Source organism: Dunckerocampus dactyliophorus, chromosome 5 (genome assembly GCF_027744805.1).
Source record: "Dunckerocampus dactyliophorus isolate RoL2022-P2 chromosome 5, RoL_Ddac_1.1, whole genome shotgun sequence".
NCBI lineage: Eukaryota > Metazoa > Chordata > Actinopteri > Syngnathiformes > Syngnathidae > Dunckerocampus > Dunckerocampus dactyliophorus.
The window spans coordinates 456,922-470,712 of record NC_072823.1 but is presented as its reverse complement, the minus strand read 5'-3'; the positions used below and the strand labels follow the sequence as shown (position 1 = coordinate 470,712).

Sequence of the window (13,791 nt, the reverse complement as noted above, 5' to 3'; positions counted from 1 at the left end):
ATACTTGTGCCCTTAGTCTAGCTTCAACTACTCTTTCCCATAACTTCATTGTATGGCTCATCAGCTTTATTCCTCTGTAGTTGCCACAGGTCTTCACATCTCCCTTGTTCTTCAAAATCTCCTCCATTCCTCAGGGATCTTTTCATGATCTAAGATCCTGTTGAACAACCTAGTCAGAAACTCTACTGCCACCTCTTCTAGACACTTCCAAACCTCTACAGGTATATCATCAGGACCGACGGCCTTTCCACTCTTCATCCTCTTCAATGCCCTCCTCACTTCATCCTGACTAATCTTTGCTAATTCCTGGTCCACAAAAGTCACCTCTTCTAGTCTTTGTTCTCTCTCATTTTCCACATTCATCAGCTCTTCAAAGTATTCTTTCCATCTTCCCATCACACTACAGGCACTTGTCAATAGACTTCCATCCCTATCCTTAATCACCCTAACCTGCTGCACGTCCTTCCCATCTCTGTATCTCTGTCTTGCCAACCTGTATAGATCAGTCTCTCCCTCCTTACTATCCAACCTAGCATACAAGTCATCATAAGTGTCTTGTTTGGCCTTTGCTACCTCTACTTTCACCTTACGCTGCATCTCGCTGTACTCCTGTCTACTCTCCTTAGTCCTCTCAGTGTCCCACTTCTTCTTAGCTAACCTCTTTCTCTGTATACACTCCTGTACCTCCTCATTCCACCACCAAGTCTCCTTGTCTACTTTCCTTCCAGATGACACACCAAGTACTCTCCTGCCTGTCTCCCTGATCACATTAGCTGTAGTTGTCCAGTCATCTGGAAGCACCTCCTGACCACTCAGAGCCTGTCTTAACTCCTTCCTAAAAGTCATGCAATACTCTTCCTTTTTCAGCTTCCACCATTTGGTCCTCTGCTCTGTCTTTGTCCTCTTCATCTTCCTCACCACCAGAGTCATCCTCCCCACCACCATCCTATGCTGTTTGGCAACACTATGGCCTACCACTACTTTACAGTCACTGATCTCCTTCAGATGACAGCGTCTACACAAGATGTAGTCTAGCTGTGTGCTCCTACCTCCACTCTTATAGGTCACCCTATGTCCCTGCCTCTTCTGGAAGCAAGTATTCACTATAGCCATTTCCATCCTTTTTGCAAAGTCAACCACCATCTGTCCTTCTGCATTCCTCTCCTGGATACCAAACCTGCCCATCGCCTCCTCATCACCTCTGTTTCCTGCACCAACATGTCCATTGAAGTCTGCACCAATGACAGCTCTCTCTCTTCTAGGTATGCTCTGCATCACTTCATCCAAGTCCAACCAGAATTTCTCCTTCTCCTCCAGCTCACATCCTACCTGTGGAGCATACCCACTAACAACATTGACCATCACACCTTCCATTTCTAGCTTCAGACTCATCACTCTGACACTCTTTTTACCTCTAGGACATTCCTAACAAACTCCTCCTTCAAGGTAACTCCTACTCCATTTCTCTTCCTGTCTACACCATGATAGAACAACTTGAACCCTGCTCCTAAACGTCTAGCCTTGCTACCTTTCCACCTGGTCTCCTGGACACACAGTATGTCTACCTTCCTTCTCTGCATCATGTCGACCAACTCTCTACCTTTTCCTGTCATAGTTCCAACATTCAACGTCCCTACTCTCAGTCCCATACTCTTGGCGTTCCTCTTCTCTCTCTTCCTACGGACACACTTTCTTCCTTTCCTTCTTCCACCAACAGTAGTCCAATTTCCACCGGCACCCTGCAGGTCAACAGCACCGATGGCGGTCGTTGTTAACCGTGGCCTCGAACGATCCGGTATGGAAGTCATAGTTTTGATTGGCATGTTTGATTTGGCAAAAGTTTTACGTCGGATGCCCTTCCTGACACAACCGTCTGTATTTATCCGGGCTTGGGACGCCACAATAAGACACTGGCTTGTATCCTCTTGCGGCTACAGACCAATATGGTACCAATAACTCATCCCTTTTTATCTGCTATTTAAAAAGTAGATGTAAGTGTAGTTAGTGCACACGTGGAGGTAAGAATGACTGGAACAACTCATGAAATATGATGACATCACTACTACCAGAGAACCAGAGTATAGAGGGGGAGGAGCCACCTGCTGTGGCCCAGCAAGGTGCACTGTGTTCGGGCACATGCGCAAAGCAGCCGGTGTGACGCCACGGAGGTCTCTGGCAGACCTTTAGGTAGGACCTTTAAGTCCTGTAGGTGGCGCTAGTAGGCATTATCAGCGCCATCTGGCGGTTCCTGTTGGGCTCCAGTGCGAGCGGACCGTCATGACCAAAACAAATTTGTCACTATTGTTACCTAGCAAAAAATGTGAAAATAGTAAAAGTGTTATGTACGACGACTCTTCATCTGGGCTCACGTTTTTTTAACGACTCAACAAGCTAACAAATCAGCAGAGTACACATACAAAGTTTTCATGTGGACAAAAGACCAAAAATGCGTGGAAAAAGAATGATTTTAATAGCAGTGTTCATGTGGACATGGCTCCTCATGATAATAAGAAGAACACGCAGGCTAAAAGTGTCAACATGATCCCAGCTAAACAATGCATGTACACACGTTTCACTCCCTTTGGTCTTGGGCGTGTCAGGTACGTACGATACCGGTTTCATCATGGCTGCATCGCATCTTGCTGTAGAAAATCCCTCACATTTCACACAAACAAGACAGCTTTCACTCTTTTGGGTTGCAAAATGACAAGAATAACAACAATCAGATTCATTTAGCTCACTGATGCCAAACATCTCGCCAAGCGGTGGGTTTAAGCGGCCATAAAGCACAAAAAGGAAGATGAAACTGTCAAAGATTCTGATGAAGCTTCAGCATTCAAGACGCACTCTCACTCGGGTTTTTATTGGATGCAAAACCAATCCCGCTCAATGCAGGTTCCAGCTCTTCAAAGGTGCTCGTCCTGGTCACATGACCACGCAGGCGTCACGCTTGAAGGAGGCGGGGGTGTGCAGCTGCGGTGTCGGCAGACGAGGCTAGAGAGCGAATAGAATGAGGGAGACAGGTCAGCGTCAAATGCTCCACCCACGACTTACTTTCACTTTTATTCACTTCCTTTTTATTTCCACTGGTTTATTAGACTTTTATGGTTATTGAGTTATTTATTTACTGTAAAAGTCCTTTATTTATCTAATGACTACAGTGAAACCATTATTTATTTACTAAGCATCTATTGAAGGCATTTCTTTATTGATGATACTTTTATTGAGGTCGGTTTATTTCTGTTTGTTGAGTACGTTTACTTTTACTGAAGTTGTTTTTATCTGTTTTTGTTCATATAGAGGCATTTATTGAAGTCAAACCAAGCAAATGTTTTCTTTTAACTGGCCCGTGTTGTCTTTTGAAAGAGGGATTCCATGTCCAAAGTGCATTTTAGAGGAGTTTTATCAAGGAAACGAGGAAGGACAAATGATGCATGAATGAGATATTTCAGGTATGAGTGTGTGATAACGCAGCACAGCAAAGAGGAAGAATGACATGGCTTGTGTATCAGAGGTGTGAGCGGCATCCCTGCTGTCATAGAGGATCTTTGTGTGACTGAAAGGTGTAAGTGTGTCCTTTGCCCTTTCCTCCATTCCTCAGCCTTTCTATTTCGGATCCGGAGCGAGCACCTGAACCGGGACAGGTGTCTGGCTCATGCCGGAGCGCAGCAGTCAACATCTCAAGTGAGCGAAGCGGTCGCTCGGTGCTCCAAATGTTACGTTTGAGGCTCGGGAGAGAACGGAAGCGCTCAGGCTTCTGCCATTGCAGCTCAACTCTCGCTGGAGTGACCCCCTGACGCCACCTCCCGCCCCCAGTGAGTTGTCGGCTGTAATGTGAAAATGCGAGCAGCTGCACGGCACTATGCATCTATGCATAGCCTGGCACGGTGCACGCACGCTTTGTCTTTGGACCAGCAAGGTCAAGGTGACGGCTTGTTTTAAATATAGACGCGCACAAAGACAAACTGACAACGTGGAGTCCAAGATCTCCAAATCAGTTTTAATAGCATAAAGTTGACATAACAGGGAAGAAAGAAGGGTTTTTTAAGTCATAACATTATGAAAAACAACAAATAATGTTGTCATTTTTGGAAAGTTAGCTCTTGGAAAAAGTTGTAAAGATATTAGAATAAAGTGAAAATATTAGGAGAAAATGCTGTAACAAGAAAAAAAGTTGCAATTTTACGAGAACAAAGTCGCAATATGATGAGGAGAAATAATGTCATTTTAGATGCTTAGAGTTGAAATATTCAAGAAAATATTGTGAAACGCTTGGGGGAAAAGTTGGAATACACCCCTGATGAACATGTGAAGAGCAGATGGAAACGTGAAGAAAGTACATTTGGCACTGTTGGATCTTAAGGAGGTTCCAAGCAGAGCTTCAACGTGCAGAAAGAAGAAAAGGGAGTGAAACAACAAAGAAGCGTTCAAGTGAAACAGGCTGATGAAAGGTTTAAGAGCGTAGCGAGCGAGAAGTCAAATGTGTAAAAAGGAGTGAGTCATGAGTCGCTGTGCCATTCTTGTTGATGAGCTGAAAGGTGGCTCTGGGCACGCTTGATGCCAGTGTTTCCAGGAGGCTAGTGGGGATGTTGCTCCAGGTGCTGAAGATGGCTTCACCGTCTGGAACTCATGTCTATTTTTGTAAATCCATCCCCAAATGTTCTCCATTGGGTTTGGATGAGGATGGTCCAAAAGAGGCAGCTTATTGCGGCGTTGTTGTTGAAAAAGCCAGTCATCACCACACAGACCAGGGATGCCCCCTGCCACATCGCCACATAGCCACCTGCCGTTTGACGCCCCCGCGCAACCTGGCACATGGCGTCTGATGGTTGTCTGAGTGCGCTCGGCACCGGTAACAACCCTCATCTGGGCCGAGGATGGTCCCGTGTCTTGACGGACAGCCAATGGGACCTCCGGCTCATTTTTTTGGGTCTACCTCTTGACTTTTTGGTTCCACGAGCCTCAGGATGTGTGAAGAAGTTTGGAATGACTGTCTTACTGCGTCCAACCTCAGCAGCAATGGCGCGCTGCGAGAGAGAGGCCTTGCAATCAAAGAGAGAAAGCTTTGTTGCCGTCGCCATCAAGAGATGATGACAGTGTGAACACCTGACACTAAATCACATTCAATCCACATTTTAATGAACATTTTGCTCCTAACGGCTGTGCTCGTCAACTTGGATGATCAGCCTGTTTCACTTGAACGCTTCTTTGCGATAAATCGCTTATTCCAAAAATGTATTGTTTTCCGTCAAGTCATCAGCGCTGGCTCGGCAGCCTCATCCTTAGCGCTATCACAACATCGGTTGTGTTGCTGCTGTGTTGTACTAATACACATACTTGTTCATAAATGAAAAGAGGGTTTTCCCTTTCCCACTTTGTCATACACCCCTCACACGATTGGAGTCTGAAAAGGAACTTGTTGGCTTACTTTTAGTTGCCAAACTTGCTCTTCCATCCGACCGACGCCTGAAAAAGCAGCAAGGAATGAAAATGAGAGAAATCAGCGTTCATCAATACGTTCATCCTACGCAGATCTTCTCTGGGAACTTCTCAGATGGTGCAGGTGTTGTGTACTTTTAGGGTGGTTGGGAACCAGCAACATCACACTGGGGATTGGTGTGTGCGTGTGCGTGTGTCTGTGTTACCTTGGCTGACGTGGAGCTGTTCTTGGTTTCCCACATGCTGCGCTTGTTACCAACATCCTGTTAGTCCAAAAAGAGCCTTATTATTATATGCTATAATAATATATATTACAATATGCATTTGTTATATTATAGTCATTATTAGTGCTGTTATTATAGTCATATATTCTAATAGTATAATTATTATTACCATATAACAAGTATCATTCATCGTTCTTATGAATTTAAATACGTTCTAAATAATTATAATATATTATAACATGTATGCTTTATGTATACGAATAATGAGCGTTATTATATGAATAATATGTATTGTAGCAATATAGATATATATAATTGTAATATAATTATTAGTATGAATTAACAGCTCAATCAAAGTAAGATTCATAACTAATAATTATAATATGGATTGTTGTTATATAATAATCAGTGTTATAAATACTGACTATAATTCTCGTATTATCTAAGAATTATGATGAGTAATAACAGTCCACATAGTGCTAATAATAAAATAAGGTATTAGTAGTCAGAAAGATGGCTGCTGTTGATAAACATTCATGTTGAGTAAGAGTATTCAGTGATGATGGAATGCTGATAGTAATAATAATAATAATAATAATAATAATAATAATGAGGTGATGCATATTGTCATGATGATGAGTCAAAGTACAGCGTTTGCATTTGTGTCGCCCCCTGCTGGCCGTGCTGGGGGTTAGCAACGGGGGGCATTTCAAAGGTGGGCAGGAATATTTCTGGGAGTTTTTCTCCTTTCTTGTTGCCGAAGTGACAAAGTCGAGGCCGTGTCCTCCCAACAGGGGGAAATGTTGCCTCACAAAACAAACAAACAAAAAAAGCAAAGGGTTACTTTCTTGTTGGCTAAAGATATCGCTGGTAAATTTGACTGGGGGGCGGAGACGTGTCACATGCCGGCCGCCGCGCTGCTGCACGTGGTCGCGGTGGCAGCTGCATGCCCCTTTAAGACGACACGACCGCCCGTGAGAAATCTCTGATTTTCTGAGGCGTAAATGAGGCCGGCGTGTCCAGACTAACACGGGATTGGTGGATTGGCGAGGATGTTTGACACTGAGAGCGCCAAGCGTGGCACTTACTGCAGGCTTTGTTGTCGCCTCTGCCACCGGTGCGGCTGGTTGTGGCGCTGATGCTGCGGCTGGGGGCGTCTCCACCTGTGCGGCCTTTGCCGTCCGACTGTTGATGCGAGCTTTACGAGAAAGAACATCCTGGAGGGACAAGAACCGTATTTCTCATATTTCAGTCAGGAATCGGTCCATACGTCATCCATCGGTCACCTTATTGGCACACGTGTCCGAGACGTTGGCGCTCTCCCACATGTTCTTGATGCTTCGTGCGCCCCCTGGGGGGACGTCGGCCGTGACAGGCTTGGGGGATTTCACCTCCTTGTTGCCCTGTAGAAAGAAAAGCAAAAGTACAGTCGGGATACAGGGATCGATACCAAAATATTGATACCCCCCAGCCCCATACCAAGCTTTCCGGCACTGGTGTTGATTCTCATTTTACAATATCAACATTTGGACATAAAGTATTTGGGGGGGTTAATGTGTTTGAGGAAAGCACCTGGACTGAACCCTGCGACATCAGCTCGTTCAGGTGCAGCCCGGGGGCCATTTGTGGCTCAAGAAAAAGTTAAAATAGTTATTTGAAAAAAAAAACTTTTACAATTTGACAAGAATGAACTTGTCATATTATGAGGAAAAGTCACATCATTTTCGTTGCATAAAGTTCAAATATTAAAGAAAAAAGATATATTATTTTTGACAAATTATGAGGAACAAAAAAATACAGTTGTCATTTTTGGAAAATGAGGTTACCATGATTGATGGACAAGAAAAAGGTTGAAATAGTTGAGAAACAACAACAACAGCTTCAGTCCACATATGAGGAGAAAAAAAGTTGCAATTATATGAGAATAAACTTGTAATATGATGAGGAAAAATCATTATGGTAGCATAGAGCTGAAATATGAAAGTTATGAGGAACAAAAACAACAAAATAAGGTTGTAACTTTTGGAAAATGGAATCATGATAATAATTACAAGAATGATTTGGTCTTTTGAGAATAAGAAAATAACTTGAGGAAAACACCATGTCTTTGTGGCTTTGAGTTGCCATATTGAAGAAGAAGGATGTTTTTTTCAGTGGTAATCTTATAAGAAAGAAAACAACACTTCAGGTTGTCATGTTTGAAAATGTTTCACGTTACCACAACAAAGTCATCAGTTTGAGAAGAAAATGCTTTGCGTTGTGGGGGCACCTGGATGGCGGATGCGTATTGCTCGAGTCTGCTGCCCATTTTGGAGACGGGCGGGGAGTGTGACGCTCTCACGCTGGAACACAAGCACAAACACAGGATGACAGATGATGAACCCAACATGCTGATTATTTCCCATTTCTCTCCCAGGCGACTCGCCTTTTCTGAGCCCATTTGCTGAGGAATTCCGCCTTCTCCCCAATCTGCACAAAGAAAAAAAACAGCGTCAGCCCATCAAAGAGTCAAGAATCCACCGCTTAATCGGTCTGACCCGGACACGTATCATTGTGCTGATACTTCTTATGGGCCTGCACGCGGCACCCCTGCTGCTCATGCTTGGACCCATAGCTCAGCTGACGCAGGACAAAGTGTGCTAAGAACCCCCCCACATGCTACATACAGTACGTCTCCGTGGGGAGAAGAGACCTATTACGTCCTGCGTAACCACGGCAACGTCATTGACAAGTTGATTATTTCTGTTGGTTCAGGCAGCGACATGATCAAGAGCTCAATTTATTCGTCACACAGGACTTCACCCTCTCTCGGCTTGAAAAGGTTTTCGGTGAAATGTTTTGTTCTGTTTCGGCGTGGTCGCCATCGGAAGAAGCTGAGTGACGTCAGCTTTTCAGAGGATTCTCCATGAGGGTGCGATACGTTATTTTCCCCCATAAAATGACCACTTTTTCTTGTTCGGTGACGTTTTTTCCTCTTAATATTTAGACTTTATTCTCGTAAAATTAAAAGTTTTTTTCCATTTTTGCTGGGGTTTTTTTAATGTTCCAACCATTTCACTATACCCCTTGTAAATAATCGTCTCGTAATTATGATTTATTCCCAGAATATTTGGACTTTATTCTTGTAACGTCACTTTTTCTGCAACCTAATCTTTCCTTTAATCGTTGTTTGGTTTGTCTTTTGACTTTTCTCCAGGAACCAAAAATGTCCCTAATATTTCCACGTCATGCTCCGAAAATGATTTCCTCATATTATTACAATGTTATTTATGTCAAATTACAACTTTTTTCTGTTAATATATTGACAGTATTCTTGTCAAATGTTTTGTTCATTTTAAGAATGTGCAAACGGCCCTCGTGATGCGTTTTGGACACCCCTGACCTAACAGGTGGCACCCAATTTGCTTGCGGTGAATGAAATTAATTTCAAATCGGGAGACGTTTGGGGTAAACATCTGGAAAAATTGATTTTTTTCCATTTGGATCAGCATCAAAACGGCAGATCCAAGAGTTTTGTGATTGTTCTGAACTCCTGTTTCTATGCCGGTGTAGTCACAAGCAGAAGGACGACTCAGGTTTGCATGGATGTCTCTCAGCTTCCCACAGCTGAGGGAACGTTCCTCCTTCTTCAGCCGAGACTCAACCAACAGCGCCTCTGCAGGCTGCAGCAGGTAGTGCACCTTCAGTGCATCGTCTCCATTCCAAAGCTCCTAAGCAATGACCTTAGAAGACCCTTTGGGGCTGATGGTGAAGGAGGGCTTGACGGCTTCTTGCTCCAGCTGCTTCTTCTTCTCGGCAGCCTCGGCCCTCCTCTTCTCAATCTCCTCCCTCATCCTCTTCCTCTCTTCCTGTGGAAACAGAACCCGTTTAGAGGATCACAGGTCCAATTCAGCCTCGTGTTCCTCCTCACCTGTTCTTGAGCTTTCTTGTCCTCCAGCTCTTTCTTCCTCTGCCGCTCCTCCTCCTGCAGGACCTTCCTCCTTTCCTCCCGCTTCCTCTTCAGCTCTTCCAGCTCGGCCTCAGCGTCCTGCTGCTTCTGCTTCATCTTCTCCATCTCTTCGCTCTCGGCGTCATTTCGCCGCCGCTTGAGCTCCTGCAGCTTGCGCTCGGCTTCCAGGTGCTCCGACTCGTCCGACCCAGCGAAGGGAGCGCCGTCCCTGCTGGCCAAAAGATGGTACTGCACATGACTGACCAACGCGCATAAGCGTACGTGCAAATAAAGAATAACGCAACAAAATGACAACAACATGAAAAGTCCAAGTCATGTTTCTTCTTGATCACCTTGGTAGCTTGTCTGCTTTCTTTATGAGACCTCTGTTAACCTCGCCTGCTTCATTCTGCCAAAACAAGACAAAACCATGTGACTACCATACAAAAGTCACCAACATGTGGTTATCAGCACCAGCTACCATCTCCCTCGCTTGTTTGCTCCACTTTTACGAGAAAAGGCGCTCAAACGCTCGCTTTTCAACCTCTGGACAGGCTTTGCTACACTTCTTAAAATAAAGCCTGGAGCCTACAGACATGGGATCCCCTAGGGAACACATTTCCAGCAACACACACAAGTACAAGTCTTATTATGTCTTAGTCTCTCTTATTATGTCTACTATGTTGGGTAATGGAGTGTAAAGGTGACTATAGGGGTGTTATTTCATGTCTAGGGGTCTCTAATCGTGTTACAAAGTGTATTTAGAAGGTGATAAACGGGTTTTCTATGCTCTATGCCAAAATATTCCATTTGTAAATAAGAAGTCCCACATGATGTGTGACGTTTGGGTGTGGAAGCAATCAAGTGTGATAAATGAGGGCTGATGGTACATGTCAGTGAAAGTACGCTGGTGCTTCAGTGCTTCTTGGAGACACAAACACAGCTGATTAGCATTAAAGCTACGGCGCTTTGAAGAAAGTCGTGTATGACTAAAAGTTGATCTTGACCTTTTTTTGAAGGGCAGATCTTTTCAGCTTGTCGTCCTGTGGAAGGAAAGTAAACACAAAGAAAGACGCAGCATGAAGACATCACACACGGAGGAAGATCACGCAGATGACAAAATACCAAACCTCATCTTTCTTCTTCTTCTTCTCCGTCTCTCGCTTCTTCTTGCCTTTCTCTTCCTCCTCTTTCTTCCTCTTCTCCTCAGCTTCCCTTTTCCATTTCTCCTCCTCTTCCTTCTTCTTCCTCTCCTCCAGCTCTGTCTTCTTCTGCTTTTCTGCTTCCTCTTCCTCCTTCTTTTTCTTCTCGATTTCCTTCCGACGCCTTTCCTCCTCCTCTCTCCTCTTCTTCTCCTCCATCTCCTTCTTTACTTTTTGCTCCTCCTCCTCTCTCCTCTTCTTCTCCTCCATCTCCTTCTTTACTTTTTGCTCCTCCTCCTCTCTCCTCTTTTTCTCCTCCATCTCCTTTAGTTTTTGCTCCTCCTCTCTCTTCCGTTGCTCCTCCAGCTCTCGCTTCTGTTCTTTTATTCTCCTCCTCTCCTCCATTTCCCTTTCCTGCCTTTCTTCCTCATCCTTCCTCAGCCTTTGCCTTTGTTGTTCCTCCTCTTCTCTCTTCCTCATATCCTCCTCCTCTTCCTCCCCCTCTAGCTTTTCTTCCATTTGTCGTCTGTGTCTCTCCTCATCCTCCTCCATCCTCTGCTTTTCTTCCATCTTTTTCTGCCGCCGCTCTTCTTCTTCTTCTTCTTTCCGTTTCCTTTCGTCTTCATCCTTGGCAGCAGCCTCCTCTTCCTCATCTATGGGTGATGCTGTGGGAGTGTCCTCGCTCTCGTCCTACGAAAGGCGTTTTGTTGAAGGGAAAAAAAGAAGAAGAAGTCAAACCTCGCTTGTGGAAGTGAGCAACAAATGCAAACAGTATCCTATATCCTATATCTCCTAAAGGAAATAACTGCCGGGGTCTCTAATCAAAGCAGTGTCAGGGAAAAAAAAACCTTTTCTTTAACAGCTGTGGCTGTAGGCAACCCCCTGATGTGGTTGCTAACTCTGCTTGCGCTTTAAAAACCAGCAGTCTGTGTGAAAGTCGCTGGTGTTAAACATGTTGTACTGTTGCTTATAATCAAGCCATCAGCGCTATCGATGAATGCTGACTCAGCACTTTGCTTCCCAGCGCTATTACAACATCGGTTGTGTTGTGTTATTTACTGTAATTGTTCATAAATGGCCAAAGGGAGATTAGTTTCCCTTGCATACTTTCTCATCAAAGTAGAAAAATCCATCCATCTTCTGTGCCGCTTAGGGCATGCTGGAGCCTACCCCAGCTGACTTATGGGTGACAGGCGGGGTACACCCTGGACGGGTGTCCAGCCAATGGCAGCACATATAGACAAACACTCACACGCCAGTGAAGCTAACATGCATGTTTTTGGAATGTGGGAGGAAACCGGAGTACCCAGAAAACCCCCCCACACACACACGGGGAGAACAGAGATGCCCAACGGAGACTGGAACCCAGACCTTCCGCATCTCCTGACTGTGTGGCCAACATGCTGAGCAGCAAATGAGAAACCAAATATAGAAATAGAGCCTGTCCACGATTCATCAATAAACACATCCAAGAAGATCCAATAAAAGATCCAATAGAAGACCAAATTGGAAAAAATGGGCGTGCAAAATACTTTGATGGTAGGACTGATCATATGACATGGTTAGAAATCAGGGCTATAAAATATATGACTTTTTTAAATACACTCTCTTCAACACAATAGTACAGTCAAACTTGTCTATAGCGGCCACTAGAGGGAGTCTGCAAAAGTGGCTGCTATAGACAGGTCGGCGTCCAGTTTGAATGTTGACCAGTAGAGGGGAAAAAAAGGAAAAAAAAAGGGAAAAATAATAATAATAATAATGTTAACCAGTAGAGGGCACTGCGGACTGCGGATAAAAGTTGTACAGCACTACTAGGCTTGTTATTATCATGGTTCATGGTTTTAATCCTGAACATGCATGAGTCAAACAGTAGCACATCACATAGTACAATTCACAATTTTGCATGTCCAAAAAGGAGTAGGAAGATCAAAGCTTATTTAATCCTACCCCTCATCAGTTTCACATCAGTTGCAATACATTCATTCACCTCTTGTTCTTCCAAGTGTACTTTGTAGGTCTACATGACAATGTAGTGCAATCATAGCCAAGGTTTTTACTTACTAAAAGGAAGCTAGAGGCTTAATAATAACTGATAGAATATATCCACCACCCACAGAACAAAGCTGTGCTAGTAATGTCTTACGCTTGTTTTTAATATTTTACTTTTTATACGGCAGAGTGTCATTACAGCTTTAGTTCATCAGGAAGTGACGGGAAGTGACGGTGGGCGTCCCGAGCAGGAGAGCTAGGCTCAGTGCTAGCTGTGAGTTTGGAGAGAGTTGGGAAGTGTGTTTATGTTGGCGTGGATGTAAAGTCCTGCAGTGTTCTCCGCTGTTAATAAAGCCATTAAAGTGCATCGGCGACGTGAGTCTCTCCTTCCCCACAACAAGCGGCATTACAGTATTGACCAGGGCACACCAGGAAATAAACGGTGTCATTTCTTACAGGCATTGGCTGGACAGCTATGTAGTGGGGCTTGTTCCCAGCCTACTTTGCGGTAATGTTTTGGTGCAAATGCTCTTAAAGCTACATGTTTGACCAGGAAATAGCATGATTGTGACTGAGCTAGGACTCAGTAATTAAAGTCTACACACGACAGCTTCATTGATTGAAAACCAAACTTTTTCGTGCATGAAGCTTCTACTTGAGTCGGTAATTTGGCCGCTATATGCAGTCAGATATTGACCAAGGGAGACAAAATGGGTGGCTGCTGGCTGCGTTGGACAGGTGACTGCTATACACAGGGTCTATAACATGTACATTTGCTGCAGGGGATTTTTCAGTGGCTGCTATAGGCAGGTGGGCATTCTATTTAGGTGGCCACTAAGACAGGTTTCCTGTGGTCCCTTGTATAAACAACCAGCAGTTACAGCAGCAGGGGCGGAGCCAGAAATGTTTGATTAGGGTGGCCAAGGTGATACCATTACTCACATAGGGGTGGCAATAAGTTGATATCTGAAATGTGTCCGGAGAGAGGGCCGCCACATAGCTCCACCACTGTACGGCAGCACTTCCCGTGTGAGCTCCCCGCACCGTGACACAGCAGTCTGGGCAC

General features: G+C 44.5%; 1 protein-coding gene across 5 annotated transcripts in view; it reads right to left on the bottom strand.

The window, feature by feature from the left end:
- Positions 1-2,447: 2,447 nt before the first annotated feature.
- The window catches only part of cald1b (caldesmon 1b), a 26,255-nt gene continuing 14,911 nt past the window's right edge, over positions 2,448-13,791 (bottom strand). For 2 of the 5 annotated variants that reach the window (XM_054775380.1, XM_054775381.1), the window contains exons 5-16: positions 10,722-11,423; positions 10,599-10,634; positions 9,945-10,000; positions 9,574-9,823; positions 9,386-9,511; positions 8,089-8,132; positions 7,933-8,005; positions 6,950-7,066; positions 6,752-6,880; positions 5,646-5,702; positions 5,429-5,466; positions 2,448-2,994 (exon numbers count right to left, since the gene is read on the bottom strand). In XM_054775380.1, coding sequence (XP_054631355.1) covers positions 5,431-5,466; positions 5,646-5,702; positions 6,752-6,880; positions 6,950-7,066; positions 7,933-8,005; positions 8,089-8,132; positions 9,386-9,511; positions 9,574-9,823; positions 9,945-10,000; positions 10,599-10,634; positions 10,722-11,423 — 1,626 coding nt within the window. In that variant the 3' untranslated portion in view covers positions 2,448-2,994; positions 5,429-5,430. The remainder of the gene's footprint in view (positions 2,995-5,428; positions 5,467-5,645; positions 5,703-6,751; positions 6,881-6,949; positions 7,067-7,932; positions 8,006-8,088; positions 8,133-9,385; positions 9,512-9,573; positions 9,824-9,944; positions 10,001-10,598; positions 10,635-10,721; positions 11,424-13,791) is intronic. The other 3 variants (XM_054775382.1, XM_054775383.1, XM_054775384.1) reach the window with 3 other exon arrangements.